The following is a 15,076-nucleotide window of genomic DNA, read 5'->3' on the forward strand; positions in this document are numbered from 1 at the left end:
TCAAATAAAAAATACTGATTTTTTACAAATCATAAGTACACTAAAGTAATTTTATATTACATAATTTGTAATAACTCAGAACTACTTGTATTTAATTTTCGAAATTGGCATAGAATTATTACTAATCTGATTAGTTGTAAAAACAAGACAATTAGTTTTGTTGTTTTAAATTGTTTACCGTTTTGTTAATTATTTAGTTGTATGTATAAATGATGGTTTTGTAAAATAATGGTTTTGTTATATAATGAGAGTTTTGTTAAATTTTAAAACTTATATCCTTTTTGAAATCCCTTTTATTTGTACAGTTAAATTATTTTAAGTGCCATTAGACCAGCTTATTATACAACAATTTTTATAAACTAATTACGTATGAAATTTATTTTAGCAACTGTTTTATCTAATTGAAAAATAAAATAAAATAAAAAACATCTGTTAATGATTTAATACTTTAAATTTAAGCAAGTTTAAATTTGTCTTTTATTGCTTAAATAACATAAATAGTTTGTCATTTTAACAAAACTTGAAAGAAATTTTTCACTTAAGCTACTTCAAAAAAAAAAAAAAATTCAAAAATTCTTTTGTTTGTTTATAAATTTTTGTGTATTCAAAGAAAAAAAGCGTATTTTTAATTCTTTCTACAACAATAGAAAATAAATTAATTTGGTAATAACTCACTCACGACAATTTAACAATGTAATTTGAATTGCATGCAAATTTTCAATTCAACTCACGACTACTTTGTTGTTTCAACTTCTCTGTTTATTTAATTAACATACAGCAGATTGAAATCGCTTTGTTGTAACAATGCATAAGGATGAGTATTGAAAATTGAATAAAGTGAAAAATTTATTGAAAAAAATTACTTGGTAAACAAAGTTTTAGTCGTTTTTAAGCTCAAGTCTTATTGCTTTAAGTCTTTTTAAGAATTTCACCTATAATGTTTTTCAATTTAGTTATAAAAATAATAAATAAAAGTTGTAGAACAAATAATTTAAAACATGTTATACTAAGTCATATTTTTTTGTTGAATAACAAAAATATTTTTATTAGTTGTTTTAGGTAATAAAAAAACTTTGTTAGTCAAAATGTATTTTTTTTTTCATACACTTCATGAATTTATCTAAACTTAAATCAAATAAATGATGTCGAATTAAGCAGAATTTAATTTATTTTATTGTTATTGTAAATGTTCTTTTTTTATTTAAAACTAACAAATTTTTGATTAGATTTACATACTTTTTTGAACACAAGAAACTTAATTGAGATCTAGTCGGAAAACTCAACAAATATATGGTTATTAAAAAATTAAATACATTTAAAAAATTATATACTTTTTAATCAAATTATTTTATTCAAACTAAACCAAAAATTTATCATCAAAACCAGAAAAAACAACCAAACCTAAAACAAATAAAACTTTTTGGTCAAGTTTAAGTAATTATTTAAATACAAGAAATTTAATTGAAATTTTATTTGTAAAAATAATTAAACGGAGATTTAAATAAGATAAAAACTAAGTTTTAAAACTGTATTATCAAAACTAGACCAAAAAAGTTATCATAAAACTTTGTTATATAAATTTAAAATATTTATCCTATCATCTGACGAATCTAAATTAGTTTTTTGCTGATTTATGCCTAAAAAAAAGAATGAGAATTTTGGTTTGATAACCTAGATCCTTTGGTAGTTGTATATATGCAATTTTTAAAGTATTTATTTTTCAATTAACTAAAATTATTAAATCACATACTGAAAAATAAATTCGAAGTGAAGTTAGTTTTGAACTTTTTTTACTAGTTTCAATTCTTTTAATTGAAAAGTTTGTTTGTTTTTAGTATAATTAGACTGTACATGTATACATTTATAAAAAATAATGTGATTATATAAACTAAATCACTTTCTACAGACCCACTTGAAGGGCTTTTAAATAACTTATTAAGAAAATTCGAATTTAAATATCACAGAACATATTTGTACTCTACAATGTTTAATAATTACGTCATAATGTTTTTTGTTTTTTTTGTATAACTTTCGTATTATTGTTTAGCAAAATGCACCTCATTTCGAACCTAAAAATGGTGATTAATAACAATCCTACTGTTTTTATAAAATATATGTTCTGTTTATTTTAAAACTCGAATATTCCCAATAAATTATAAATATAAAACAGATTTTAGATTATATAAAACAAACTTTTATAACGTAAAAAAATACACGCGACATTTTTGTTACTTATAATTTCAAAGTTGTCTGAAACCAGTTAAAACAAAACTAGAATAAAACCCGCCTCATTACTTTAGAAAGAAAAATTTTAAAATTAAAAAAAAATATTGTGCAGGTATGGTTGCCATAAATTAAAGCTTTTTTTTTGCTCATGAAAATTTCACGCTAACAAAAAGATGTAAATTTTGGTATCTGTACTGCAGATGTATTAACTTTTAAATACCATTTTAGACAAAAAAAGCCAACTTTTGTAACAAAATATGTGAAAAGCAAAAACACTTTTATTTGTACAGTTTTGCTGTAAAACTAAACAAATAGTAAAAAAGGAAAGACTGAAGTGTTTTTTATAAATTTTCTTTTTCATAGAAATTATATAATACCACTTTTAAATGTGAACAATGTAAATATTAAGTTTTAAGTTATCTACGTATACAGTTATTCGATGTTAAGACAAAGTAGTACTTGTTAGAGTTGTATTTCTATTAAATAAAACTATGAACTTGACTTACTAATTTTACTTTAAGATACATTTAACTAAAAAAACATTGATGACCAAATGAGACTAGTCTAAACTATAGTTTGTCTTTTTCCAGTTGCAATATTTACAAATATAAAAAAATTATGTAATTTGTACAAAACATCTAGGAGTACCGAGTAAATTGTTATTAATTATTATTTTGTATTTCAACAGCCTAGCACAGGTATATATATAATAAAACAATATTTTACTAGTTTACATAGGTTAAAATTAATTTGTTTGCAACTAAATAATATGAATAAAATGCTTTTGCATAAATTTTGCAGAATTCAAATAATTTAGTTTTTGTTTATTTGTTATTACGCACTATGTGGTTACTATGCTAATAAACCCTCTAATTTTTTCAAGAGGCTATTTAAATTTTTGGTTAATACGTTTTTATTTTAGTGTGTCATGTTAAAAAATAGCTTAAGCCATTCGTTTATAAAATAAATCATAGTGGCAGTTTTATAACTTTTAGATGGTATAAATAAATCACTGCTTTGGACAAATTAGTTTTTAATTTATTCAATCTACTACAAATTTACAGAAGATCATATTTAAATTTTTAAAAATACTCAAAAAAATTAAAGTTACAATCAATGTTTTCAAAAAGAGTATTTATTGTATCTGAAAAACTAATTGATTTCGCCGTGTAGAACAACAAACATAATAAATTATTAAGGAGCATCGTATAACCCAGTCAATTTATCATGTAAGGTTCGATTCGGTATAAAATAGGCAAGTGTATTAAACAAACACATATCGATTTAACATAATTAAATTAACTTGTTTATTTTACAGTTTATTTTAAGCCTGCGTCATTTCATATAATTGGTATTTAAGAGGTTTGTTTAAAAATACATAGTTTTACAGTAAAAAAGACCAAATAGGTTTCAATATGTTACATTTAAAAACAGCAAATTAATTTGTTTTCTGTTTATTATTATTTATAAGTAAAAATTTACTTTGAGTTGCTATTTTAAAACTCAGACAAGTAAATTTATGGTTTTTATAAGTTTTTTCTTTATAACTCCTTTATACATTCTTTTTTAAATAAGTGCTTGAATACTAAAATTAAACGTTTTCTTTTACTTGACTAAGTTTTGATTATTGGTTTGAAATTGTCTATTTTTAACTTAAAAATTATTTGTGTTGTTAAATGGTTTATCCTGTTTATTTAATTAATAAATGTCAGTTGAACACTTTTCAAAATGATTGATGATATTCTTAAGTCTTAATTCAAGTCAAGTTGCTTGATTAAAAGAACACAATTTTAACTTTTGAGACTAATTAATAAAAAATCAGACTAATTATGCTAGCTGCTATTCTTTAAAAGCCACTAAAATGTTTTCTGATTGAAAAACTTTTACTTCAAAGGCATGAAATTTTTCAAATTATCGTGATGTTACTCATCTTGCTTGATTAAAGCTTTCACTTCTAACTTCCTGGTTTACAGAAAGCTAATCATTTTAACAAGATTACAGCTAATTTCTACTGGCTTTTAAAATTTTCAAACTTTGTCTTGTTGGTTTAAGTGTTTTGAGTGCTTAAGTTTTGCGCGTAAAATCATGTTTTAGTGTTTAAATAAAATAACCTGATGTAAGTAAAGTATTTTAATTAGGTAATAGTCGTTTTTAACTTGCTTTTAAAGTTTGTAAATTTTTCTTTGTTAGTTAAAAAAGTTTTAAGTGCTTAAACTGTACGCCTAACATCATTTAGTGTTTAACTTAATTATGTTAACAAGCTTACCGCTATTTTGAACTTTTTTATTTATTTATGCTATAAGTGTTTAAATTTTGTTATGTTGTAAGTACTAAATCTATATAACCTCATGTAAGTGAATCATTTAGAATTTTGAAAATTAATTTTGACCGGCTTTTAAAGTTTTTAAGTTTTTGTTTAAAGTTTCAAATGTTTAAATTATGCTCGTTAAACAATCTTTAGTTTCTTAGAAGTTTAATATTTTTAGTTGTTCTTTAAAAAACTAAGTAGTACTGACTTAACAAGATTAAATCGTTTTGTGTAAGTTAATTTTTCTCTTTAATTTTTTTTTGTTAACATAAACAGTTGAGCGTTTTAAAGTTTGTGCATGAAGTTATGTCTACAACTTTTTGTTATAAAATTTGTGGAAAATAAGTTTTAAGTTAACAGTTGAGTAACTGTTGCTAATTTTATGCGTAAAATTTCCTTCAGAACTCATAAAACCACTTAAATGAAATGTTTAAAAAATTATGTAAAACGAGTAAAGATAATTTCTTCTACTAAATATAGTTTTGATATTTAAAAATATAACCATTTTATATAAAAAAATTAAAACATTTTTTTTACTCTGTAATATCAAGATTTCGTAAGAGTTGAAACAACTTTCGGGTGTTACAACAATAATTAACGATACATTTTTAGACTTTTTGGTTTCTTTAGTAGTTTTTATACTTTGTATAAAAACAAACAGCAAGTTTAATCGCATAGAAAATAGATTAAGTGTGACTGAAAATTTTTTTAAATGTTAGCTTAAATATGCAGGTGTGTCATTGAGCGTTTGTGGGTAAACACGATTTCCAAGGCTAAATTCATAAAACTTATTTTAATTTGAAAATTGATAACGTTTTTATTTTTAGGTAAAAAAGCTTTCAATCATGTACTTAGCAGGCTGAATTTTTTTAAAAAGACTTGTTTTTAAGTAAGAAAGCTGTTAACATTTTATTGTGTTTATCATACGTTTAGTTTTTCTTAAAATAATGCTAATACTTGTTGCATTTCAAGTTGATTTTTTTTCACCTTCAGAGTTTACACAAAGTTTTTATATAATTATTTCGATTTGTGCAGTTTTATATATTATAATAAATGTATCAAAATGTATTAATGCTGATAGCTAGCTGCCAGTTGTCTGTTTAATTTTTATAATAAACAAGCAAAACAAATATAAAAATGGAATTTGCGTGGTAAATTTTTTTATTATTTAAACTATAAAATGTGGTATATTTTATGTTTCAGAAAGCTCTGATGACTTGAATACTTGATACCAGTTTTGTATACTTAAAATACAATGTTTTTTAATATTTCTAATCAAATTAAAACTAGTTGTCCTGTAGAACTTGAATGTTTCACTACAAACTAAAGTTAAAAAAGCAAAGTATTTGTAATTTTTTTTTTTTTGATTTTTAGACTTTTTTACACTTCAACGTAAATTTTTGCCACTAAAAATATTAGAACTTAAAATATTTTGTTGTCAAACTCGTTTTAAGATCAATTTAAAACAAATTTTTGTTTTCCGAATAATTTTCATGTAATTGAGACTATCCATCATTGTATTAATTTACAATGACATCAAATGTTGTTTTATTAATTTACAATAACATTAAAATTTTGTATCAATTTACTAGAACATCGTATTTTTTTAATAGAAAAAAAAATTCTCACATAGTTCAATTGGTGACAGTCTTGTAAAAATAAAAACCAAGGTTTTTATTTAGACTAGTTTTAAAGTGTAGAAGTGATGTCTTATTTTTATAAAAATCAATTTGAAATAAATAAAATGGTCTAGTTTAAAATCATAAAATACTTATAAATATTTAACTTTTTATTTGATTTAAAAAAACTTTTATGAACTCATTTTTTTTCTTCTTCATTGGAAATTACTTAAAGAGTTGTTTTGAAATTTTAAATACAAAATATACAAAATATATTGATATATACTGTAAACATATAAAAATTTTAAAAGCTTTTCAACTATATAACATAAACTTTTCTTTACCATAGATGTGTTTTTAAAACTTTTAAAGATTGCATTTTTGAGCGCACACTTTCTATTTGTTAAATAACATCTTAATATTTTTACAACTATTTTTAGGAAAAAAATGTTTTGTTATTTGATCTGCATATAATATATAAATATATATGTATATATATAAATATCAGTGTTTGAGTTTGGTCTGGTTTCAAACATTTAAAAATAAAGCAGGATCTAAAAAAAATTGGAAACAAACGATGGTTGTTTTACCTTAAAGAAACATACAAACAAATGTACCCAAGGGAAAAATATTTAAAATTGTCTATTCATAAAATCTACTTAACAAATTTGTAGAAAGATAAGAACATGAAAACACCGGTAAAATTTTTAGTTCCGGTTGAGTGCGCACTTTAGTTGGGTGCGAGATTTTGGTCCCAAATACTTTTCATTCTATAACAAAAAAATCAAAGATAGCTTTAAAGTTTAATTCAGAATAATAAGTAGTTGTCGTTTGTTTCAAATTTGTACATGTACTAATACCCATTTTTTCATCGGTTCAAAAAACTCTTAGTACTTTTTAAACAAGCGTCGAACAACTTTTAAGTATATTTTTAACCTGATAACATATTTTATTAAGATATCATTAATATTTTTACCTCGAGTTTAAAATTGAATCCAAGGCATCAGAAAACGGTCGAATGTTTTCGTTTTTTAATAAAAAATATCACATAGTAACTGTTAGATTTTATTTAATATGAAAATTGAACTCTAATTTTTATCACAGGTACTAGAAAACGGTGAAACCCCTCCAATCTCCCCCCTTCCCTGCACTTCCGCCTCCTCTCAAAACCTCCACGACGCCAAAAAGTCCCCTTTCGTATCAACGCAGGGAAATCCCCAGGTTCAAGACCAAGTTCCCGCCATTTCCTCCCACAACAATCAGGTGAGTATGATATTATATGTATATGAATTTAATATCTGAATTATGTGTATGATTAACATACATGTGTGCATATATGATTACTATGATTATTGCACAGTTGTATTTAAATCACAATCATTTATTGCAGTTTTTTCAGAATCTCATACACATTATAAAATACTAAATAATAAGGCTTTTTTTTTACTCGTGATTATAAATTTCTGTTATTAAGCTTTTATATAATTTATTGATTTTCCAGAGAATGTATGAAATAAAAGAAATTATTGTATAGTTGTATATAAATCACAATGGTGTATTGCAGTTTTAATCCAATACATATTATAAAATACTTAAAAGTGTTTTTTTACTTATAGTTATAAATTTCTGTAATATATATATAATTTATCTTTTATATATTTTCCAGAGAATGTATAATAAAAGAAATTGTATTAATTAACCATATCTCTAAAAATAAGAAAATTAAAACAATAGTATTTTTTTCAACCCAGGTGAATCCCCCGTTCCTGTTCGACCCGCTCCTGATGTCCCAGCAGCACTCCAATGTGACGTCACAGCAAACGTCGGATATTATGACGTCACGCAACATAATGACGTCACAGTTGAACGCCATCAACGTCACTTCCGCGTTGAAGTACATCACCGCTCTCAACTATCACCACGGCAACCAGAATGGCGGGGAGTTACGTCACAACGGGTTGCCTGGCAACAACAACGTTCAGAGGGAGCCGCAGCAGTTAGGGAATTTCCCCTTCGTCCTGCAGAGGCCCGAGAGATCGTAGTTTCTAAAAAGGGGATTTTTTTGGTCGAGACTTGAAAAAGTATTTTTCTTGTTTTGGATTTCAACGAGATGGAGCAACATTAGTATTCTAAAATATTACTTTGGTTTAATAATATTTTTAACTCGATTCAAATTTGCCAAGTTAGAATAAAAACTCCCCTTTCAACATTTTTCAAATTAATTAATTAAAAAGCTTTTCAGTTTTTATCATTTTTGGTTCTGAAAAAACTTAATGATTAAAAAAACACTTAAACTTTAAAAATTAAAAACTGCATTGAACATATATCAAATTTTGGTAGTTAAAAAACTGTTTTTAGCATTTTTGGTGAAGATCTTTGGCTTTAAGAGTTTTAAAAATAATAGATTTAGAACGAATGATTATTAAACTCTAAACTCTAAAGTTATATTGTTTAAGTTTATTTTTGGCTCTAAAAAGACTACGAAAAACTTAGTAGACTAAGAAAACACTTAGAGTCTAAATTAAAACAATATTTAAATCTTCCTCAGGGCTTCGCATTTTGTTCGTGTCATTTTATTACAAGACCCTCAAGTTTTAATAGTTAAAAACTTTTCTGACATTTTCTATTTTTCAGACTTTTTACGAAAATATATCTTTAAAGAATTTTCAACGAAAACCTGTTCTGAAATAGAAATTTCTATTTTTTCCCACTCTCAAGCCATTTCAACAAACAAATCTGTTTATTATTTTTATTTAACAAACAAATCTGTTTATTATTTTTATTTAACAAACAAATCTTCTCTGTTTAAACTGTGGCATGCCGATCGCTTATGTTAAGCTAGTTGATATTTTTTAGTGCCAACCTTAATAAAAACATCTCAATCAGAAATGGCGAAATTCAAAATATACATAATAATAATTGAGTTTAAGCTTCACAACTTTGCTGAGTAAATTTTCTGCAATTTTTTATTTGAACCCAGATAGTCGAATTTTGTATTTTCTATGAAATTTCTTAAGAATTTTCTGCTTTTTTTTTTGCTTATTTTTTTTAAATAAGCCCGTTTAGTAAGGTATATAAAGAAATTGATAGGTTTAAATTTATTGATAAGGTGATTTAACACTAAAATAAAAATCTACTGCGTTGTTAAAAGATAATTATAATTATAAAAACAAGTTTATGAAAACATGATTTTAAATGATAATTTTTTGGCAAAGCTTAGTTTTGTGTTTAAGATAAATAAACGGGCTAACATTTAACATTTATTTTGTTTAACCATAAAAATGTTTTGCATCAAATATTTTAACCAAGATTTTTTATGTAATGTCATTTTAGTTTAATTAACTTAACTCTAAAAGCGAGATTTTAGCTAATTCAGAATTGTAATTTTTTCTGTATCAAGCCTAAACTACAAGTTTTAAAGTTTTAGCTCAACAGAAACTTGAAAACTTATGTATTTTTTAGTGATTTTCTCAAAAAGTCCTCAAAAACTTTCTTTTATCAATTTGTACTTATGAGTTTCTAAAACCAATGTCTACTTCAAATCTCTTAGTTGAAAAGTTTGTGTTTAATTTTGTGTTTTGTTGATAACCACAAGAAAGTTTTCAAATTTTACTCATGGTTCGACCATTTACAATTCTTTGAATTTTATACAACCCAATTTGTAAGAACTATACATACATGTATTTAAAATATTTATTTATATTGCGTAAAACGTTTAAAAATAATTTTTTAATGATCTAGCTAATTGCTGTGTTTTTTATTCAAAACTTCCCCTTAAAATTATTCACAAAAAATTTTTTTTTTATCAAACTACTACATACGTTAATTAAAAATTACACTTTTTAGGCAAGTTAAAATAAAATTTTATATTGATTTGAAATACTATTTTAATTCGGTGATTTAAAAAAAATCAGTGATAAAATAAAAAAAAAAAGAAAAAAAAATATTTTTATTTTTCTTTAAAACTTGTCGCTGTTATATTTGTTTATTTTGTTTGTAAAGTGTTATACACTATAAATAAACTTTAAAAGTTTCGAAAAAACGACTTTTTTTTATTATTTGTGTTAAACTTTAAGTTGTGTTGTAATTTCAAATAACCCATGTTTATACTAATTGTTTGTATTTTTCCTAATTAGATAAGGTTTCATTAATCAAAACTTTTGATAAATATTTTTATTTGCAATCTTTATTTCATTTTCAGTAGCAGACTAGAAAATTTTATGAATAAAATTTTCACTCTAAGGTTAAAATAACAGAAAATATTGTTAACTAGTCGAATAAAGAAAAAACTTACAGTCCACGAAAATGATTGCTTAAAAAGTAATTAAGACTTTTTAAATATGCACATTGTTTAACGACTACTTAAAATATTTTGTCTAAAAGGCATAAATAAAATTAAACTAAACACTAACATTTAGAAACAAGCTTCCAGATTTTATTATATTAAATTGTTTATATTAACAAGGCGCTGTTTTTTAAGAGATACTTACATTAAAAAACATTTTAAAACTTTTCTCCGTCAGTTGCTCAATAAAAACAGTTTTTATTCTAAAAAGTCGCATCTAAATAAAGATACAATAAAAACGAGCATTTGTAGTTTAGATATAGTTTACAAAAAAAAATTTCGTCTTCAAATAACTTTGTAAATACAGTCTTTTTTAATAATTAATAAAACATTTATGAGATAAGTTTGACTTTTATGCGTTTGTATAAGTAGTTAGCTTCAATGTAAAAATAAACATCTGTTGTATTTCAATATTAACTTTGTTATTATAAAGCAATACATTTTTTATTATTTTTGGTTTTATTGTTAATATCTGTCAAACAGAATTATTACATTTAGGTCAAATAATTTTTGTGCTGTTATTTTTGTAAAAAAATATTTGAAAAACAATGCTTTATACAATAAATTCATTCAAAAATAATTTAGTTTTATTTGAACATCTTACTTAAAACTGCCAGCAATTACCTCAGTGTACTTTGTTGCAAAATATAGAACAAAATTTTGATAAAATGAATTTTAAATGTTTGTGTTTGTTAATTGTTTGCAAACCGTATTACATTACTCTTTGTATATTATCAAATAAAACATTTATGAAAGTTTGAGTTTTTTAAAACATGTTAACTTTATACATAATACTATTCTTTATATTTTATTTATTTTTAAAGCTTATATAAAAAATTAGCTTCAACGATCATATTTGTACAAGTTGGTATTTTAGAGGACTTATAAAGTTTAAGCAGATTATATTTTTTATTTAATATTAGAAACTAGAAGTTGAGTAAATTGTTCTTTATTTAAGTAAATTCTTACTTTTATTCATGTAGTAATATTTTTATAAGTTAGTAAAAATTTACTTAAAATTTTAGCAGTAATAATGTTTGTTTTAGCTTATGAGCTTGAGAAAAGTTTTTATAAATTTCTGTTAAAGTCAATTTTAGTTTTTATACTAGAATAAAAATTTATTTTTATTTAAGTCAGCTGAATATACTAAAGTGGATTTTAAGTTGTAGTAATCTGTGTTTTAGGTTTAGTGGCATTTTCTACATCCAACACTCTTGAGATTTTTTATAAAATACATGCGGTCTAGTTAATTTATTTACTTTTAATTGTTTTATTTAATAACTAGGATTTTGAAAGCTAGAAAAAAAACAATTGAAAAGTAATTAAACCCAAACTACTCTAAATTTACTTTTAAATGTTAATTTAGCATCAATTAAGTTATATTTAATTTTAAAAACTTGTTTTTCAACTTTGTCATCGGCAAAAACAAAACAATTCAATGCTACCATCTTAATGAGGTCATCTTTATAAAAAGTTTCAACTAGAATGAAAAACAACTAAACCTTAAACTTTAAAGTTGAAATAACTTAAAAAGCAAGCTGTAAATTTAGTTTTAACGTTGTTTATACAACCTTTTAGACAAAAAATAAAGTTTTTCATTTTTTGATAATATGTTTTATAATTAGTTTGAAAAATTTTTTAGTCGTAGATTTGTAAAAAGATAACAGTTTTGAAAGCACAATTGTAGTGAAACTACAATTAATTTATTATTACTGTTTTGTAAAAAGAGAGAAAACCTCAAAATATAGATTACAAAAAAGTTTTTGTTTACCACAAATGTTGATTTCAAGATAAAAGATGTTTTGATTAAGTTCTCGTTATCATAAACACAATTACTACAAGCCAATGACGAGTCGTGATATTCTTATTAGGGAAACTTACAAGTATTTCAAAATATTAGTTTGTTAAGGTTCATATATATATATATATATATATGTACACTTTGTCTATTGAACGATAAAAAAGCGCTGAAAATGTTTGGTCTAAGGACCTAGTGTACGAAAAAAACTTTTGATTATCGAGTTGTACGCCACAACTTACAACTTCAATAAGTTGTTTTCAAACAGAAAGTGAAACAGTTAAACAGTTGTTATGTGAAAAAATTATAAGTTTTTTTTTTGCGTCTGCACTAACGTTGTACCAAAAACTTTTTTGAATCAAGTAAGTTAGTTTTCACAACAGGACTCTCGTTGCATTTTAGATGTACATAGTTTATTTCTGATATGGAAGAAGTTTAAGCTAGGTTATTGATAAAGTAAGGATAAATGTTTAAAAATAAAATTTATATATTAGTCTGGTAGTTAATTTATTAGTGTTTTCATATTTTTGCTCCAATAAAAAAAAATGGGTACTCAAATATACAGAAAAAAAGAGCCTTTGTATGTCACGTTTTAAAGGGCTTAAAGTAAAGTTTTAACTCAATTATTTACTTAAATTTTTCTTTAGTTTAAACTAGAGCTTTTATACATCATAATTTTTAAAAATAACGATTTATTTAAGTTACTTGGAAAGTACACTTTTGCAGAAATAGAAAATTATTTTAAAAATATTAACTCTTTGTTAAAAATTAATCGATTTTAATTTTTTTATTATTCTATACCTCAAAACCATTAATTATAGTTTAAAATAGAGTTAGAATCTGGTTCTTTTCTGCTAAAATGTTAATAGTTCACTTTTGGCTGGTTTGGTTTTAAAAGTCGAAATATAACTAAAGGATACATAGGCTCCACTGGTGTATGTTTTAAGACCAGATGTAACCAGCACAAATCCAGCTTCAAGTCTTACAAATCCACCCAAACAACGTTGTTGGCATACATCAAAAAAAAACAATTTAAATTTAAACTAACATCTCATGGTCAACCATGCATAAAACTACGTGCAAAAACCCCCTACAAACCAGAAGAGTGCACTATATGCAACTTGGAATTAATTGCTATCGCAGGGTCTAACAGAGAAAGATCTTAGCATCAGCGAATAGAGCTTGCTGCCCTGTTCAGATCGTGCTATTTTCAATTTAACTTAACCTTATATTGTTTATTGTTTTGTAGTTTAAGTTTTTTAATCGTCCTTTTAAACAACTTATATTGTTTTTTTTTTGTCGTAAGTGTTATTTTAGTTTTATTTTAGTAAAAATCTTCTCTATAAACTACCAATATTTATTAATACTTTCAATAATTTTAAAAATACTACTAATCATCTCTAGTTACCTTATTATCTCTATATAAAAAAAAGTGCTTTAGATCGTCGTCGTGAAGACCTGCTATAAAGTAGTGAAACTGATGTAGTAATAAATAAATGTTTGATATCTTAACGTATTATTATTATTACAACTACATTTTAAAGTTTGTTATACTAAAAATATTTTAGTACTTAGATTATTATATATATGAGCAAGTTTACTTATGAAACAATTTCTAATTATAAGAATGTTTAGTATTTATTATAATACTTTGCAAAGTTGGAATAAAAATAAGACATGTTTATATTACTTAAAGTATAATATTTTATCCATAAGGCTTATAAATAAATTGAAGTATAGTTTTACTTTGTTGTTTATTATAAAAAAGGCAAATTCAAAGATTAAGATGTTAGGTAATTAATAACGTATTTTTTTTTATAAAGTTAACATTTAACCTTGAAAAAATAAATGTATTTTTACACTAGTTTTATAAAATGGATTAGAATTAAGAAATTTATTTTTTATTATTTGAAGAACAGTATTCGTACAAATTACTTTCATTAATTTTTTTAATTTATTAAATGATTTTATCGTTTTGTTTACTTTTAAACTTTGTAAGTTTTTTACAATAAATTATTTTTATTAACAATTAACTATTTGTCTATCATTCAAACGATTTAACTTTTTATTGATGTATTAATTTAGTAGTTTAATGTTAGTTTTTGCCAAGTGTTCCAGAAAATAGTGATAAAAATACTTTATAATATGGATTTTATACCTATTGAAATATTTAACAGGTTTTATTCTTAAGTTTCGTGTATAAAACATGTTTTTTTCTACAAAACAACTATCAGTGCAAGTACATAACAAAAGTGCTGTTTTATTAAATTACTATGTATTTTCAGTTATGTTAGTGTAGTTAGAATTAACACAGTTTATTTTTTGATAGTTTAATTAAGAAAACAACAAATTTATTTCCGTTAGACTAAGTATTAAACATTATTATAATAACAAACATAATTTAAATAGTACTTAAAGTCTTATAGTTATAATTGTAAAAAATAGTTACAGATATAAACACTTTAACAGAAAGTTAAATATTTAAATAGTAAGCTGAAACAACTGTTTCAAGGAAATTTAATTTAAAATTTCTCTTTTTCTGAGGAAATCAAAGAATTTTTTTTCTTCAGTTTTTATGTTTGCAAATACTGTTTGCTTTCTATCATTACAATTTTAGACTTAGCCAAATATTCAAAAAATAAAAAAAGTATATTAAAAAAAAAAATGGTTGTTGCTAAAATCACTATTATTTTTTTTTATTAAAAGCACAATTTTTCAATACTTGTTTTTATGTTTTTATTTATTAATGTTATGTTCAGTTATGGTAGAATTCACTTCTT

The 15,076-nt window shown here is 23.6% G+C and overlaps 1 protein-coding gene across 2 annotated transcripts in view; it reads left to right on the forward strand.

Annotated features, from left to right (window-relative positions):
- Nucleotides 1–9,953, forward strand: part of LOC145842221 (uncharacterized) — a 63,594-nt gene extending 53,641 nt beyond the window's left edge. Inside the window, exons 9-11 of one of the 2 annotated variants that reach the window (XM_082949636.1) lie at nucleotides 7,258–7,416; nucleotides 7,905–8,234; nucleotides 8,788–9,953. In XM_082949636.1, the coding sequence (XP_082805762.1) occupies nucleotides 7,258–7,416; nucleotides 7,905–8,195 (450 nt within the window). In that variant the 3' untranslated portion in view covers nucleotides 8,196–8,234; nucleotides 8,788–9,953. Of the gene's footprint in view, nucleotides 1–7,257; nucleotides 7,417–7,904 lie in introns of both variants that reach the window. The other variant, XM_082949635.1, reaches the window with a different exon arrangement.
- Nucleotides 9,954–15,076: the final 5,123 nt, after the last annotated feature.

Source organism: Thalia democratica, chromosome 8 (genome assembly GCF_965202585.1).
Source record: "Thalia democratica chromosome 8, ktThaDemo2.hap1.1, whole genome shotgun sequence".
In the NCBI taxonomy this organism is placed as follows: Eukaryota; Metazoa; Chordata; class Thaliacea; order Salpida; family Salpidae; genus Thalia; species Thalia democratica.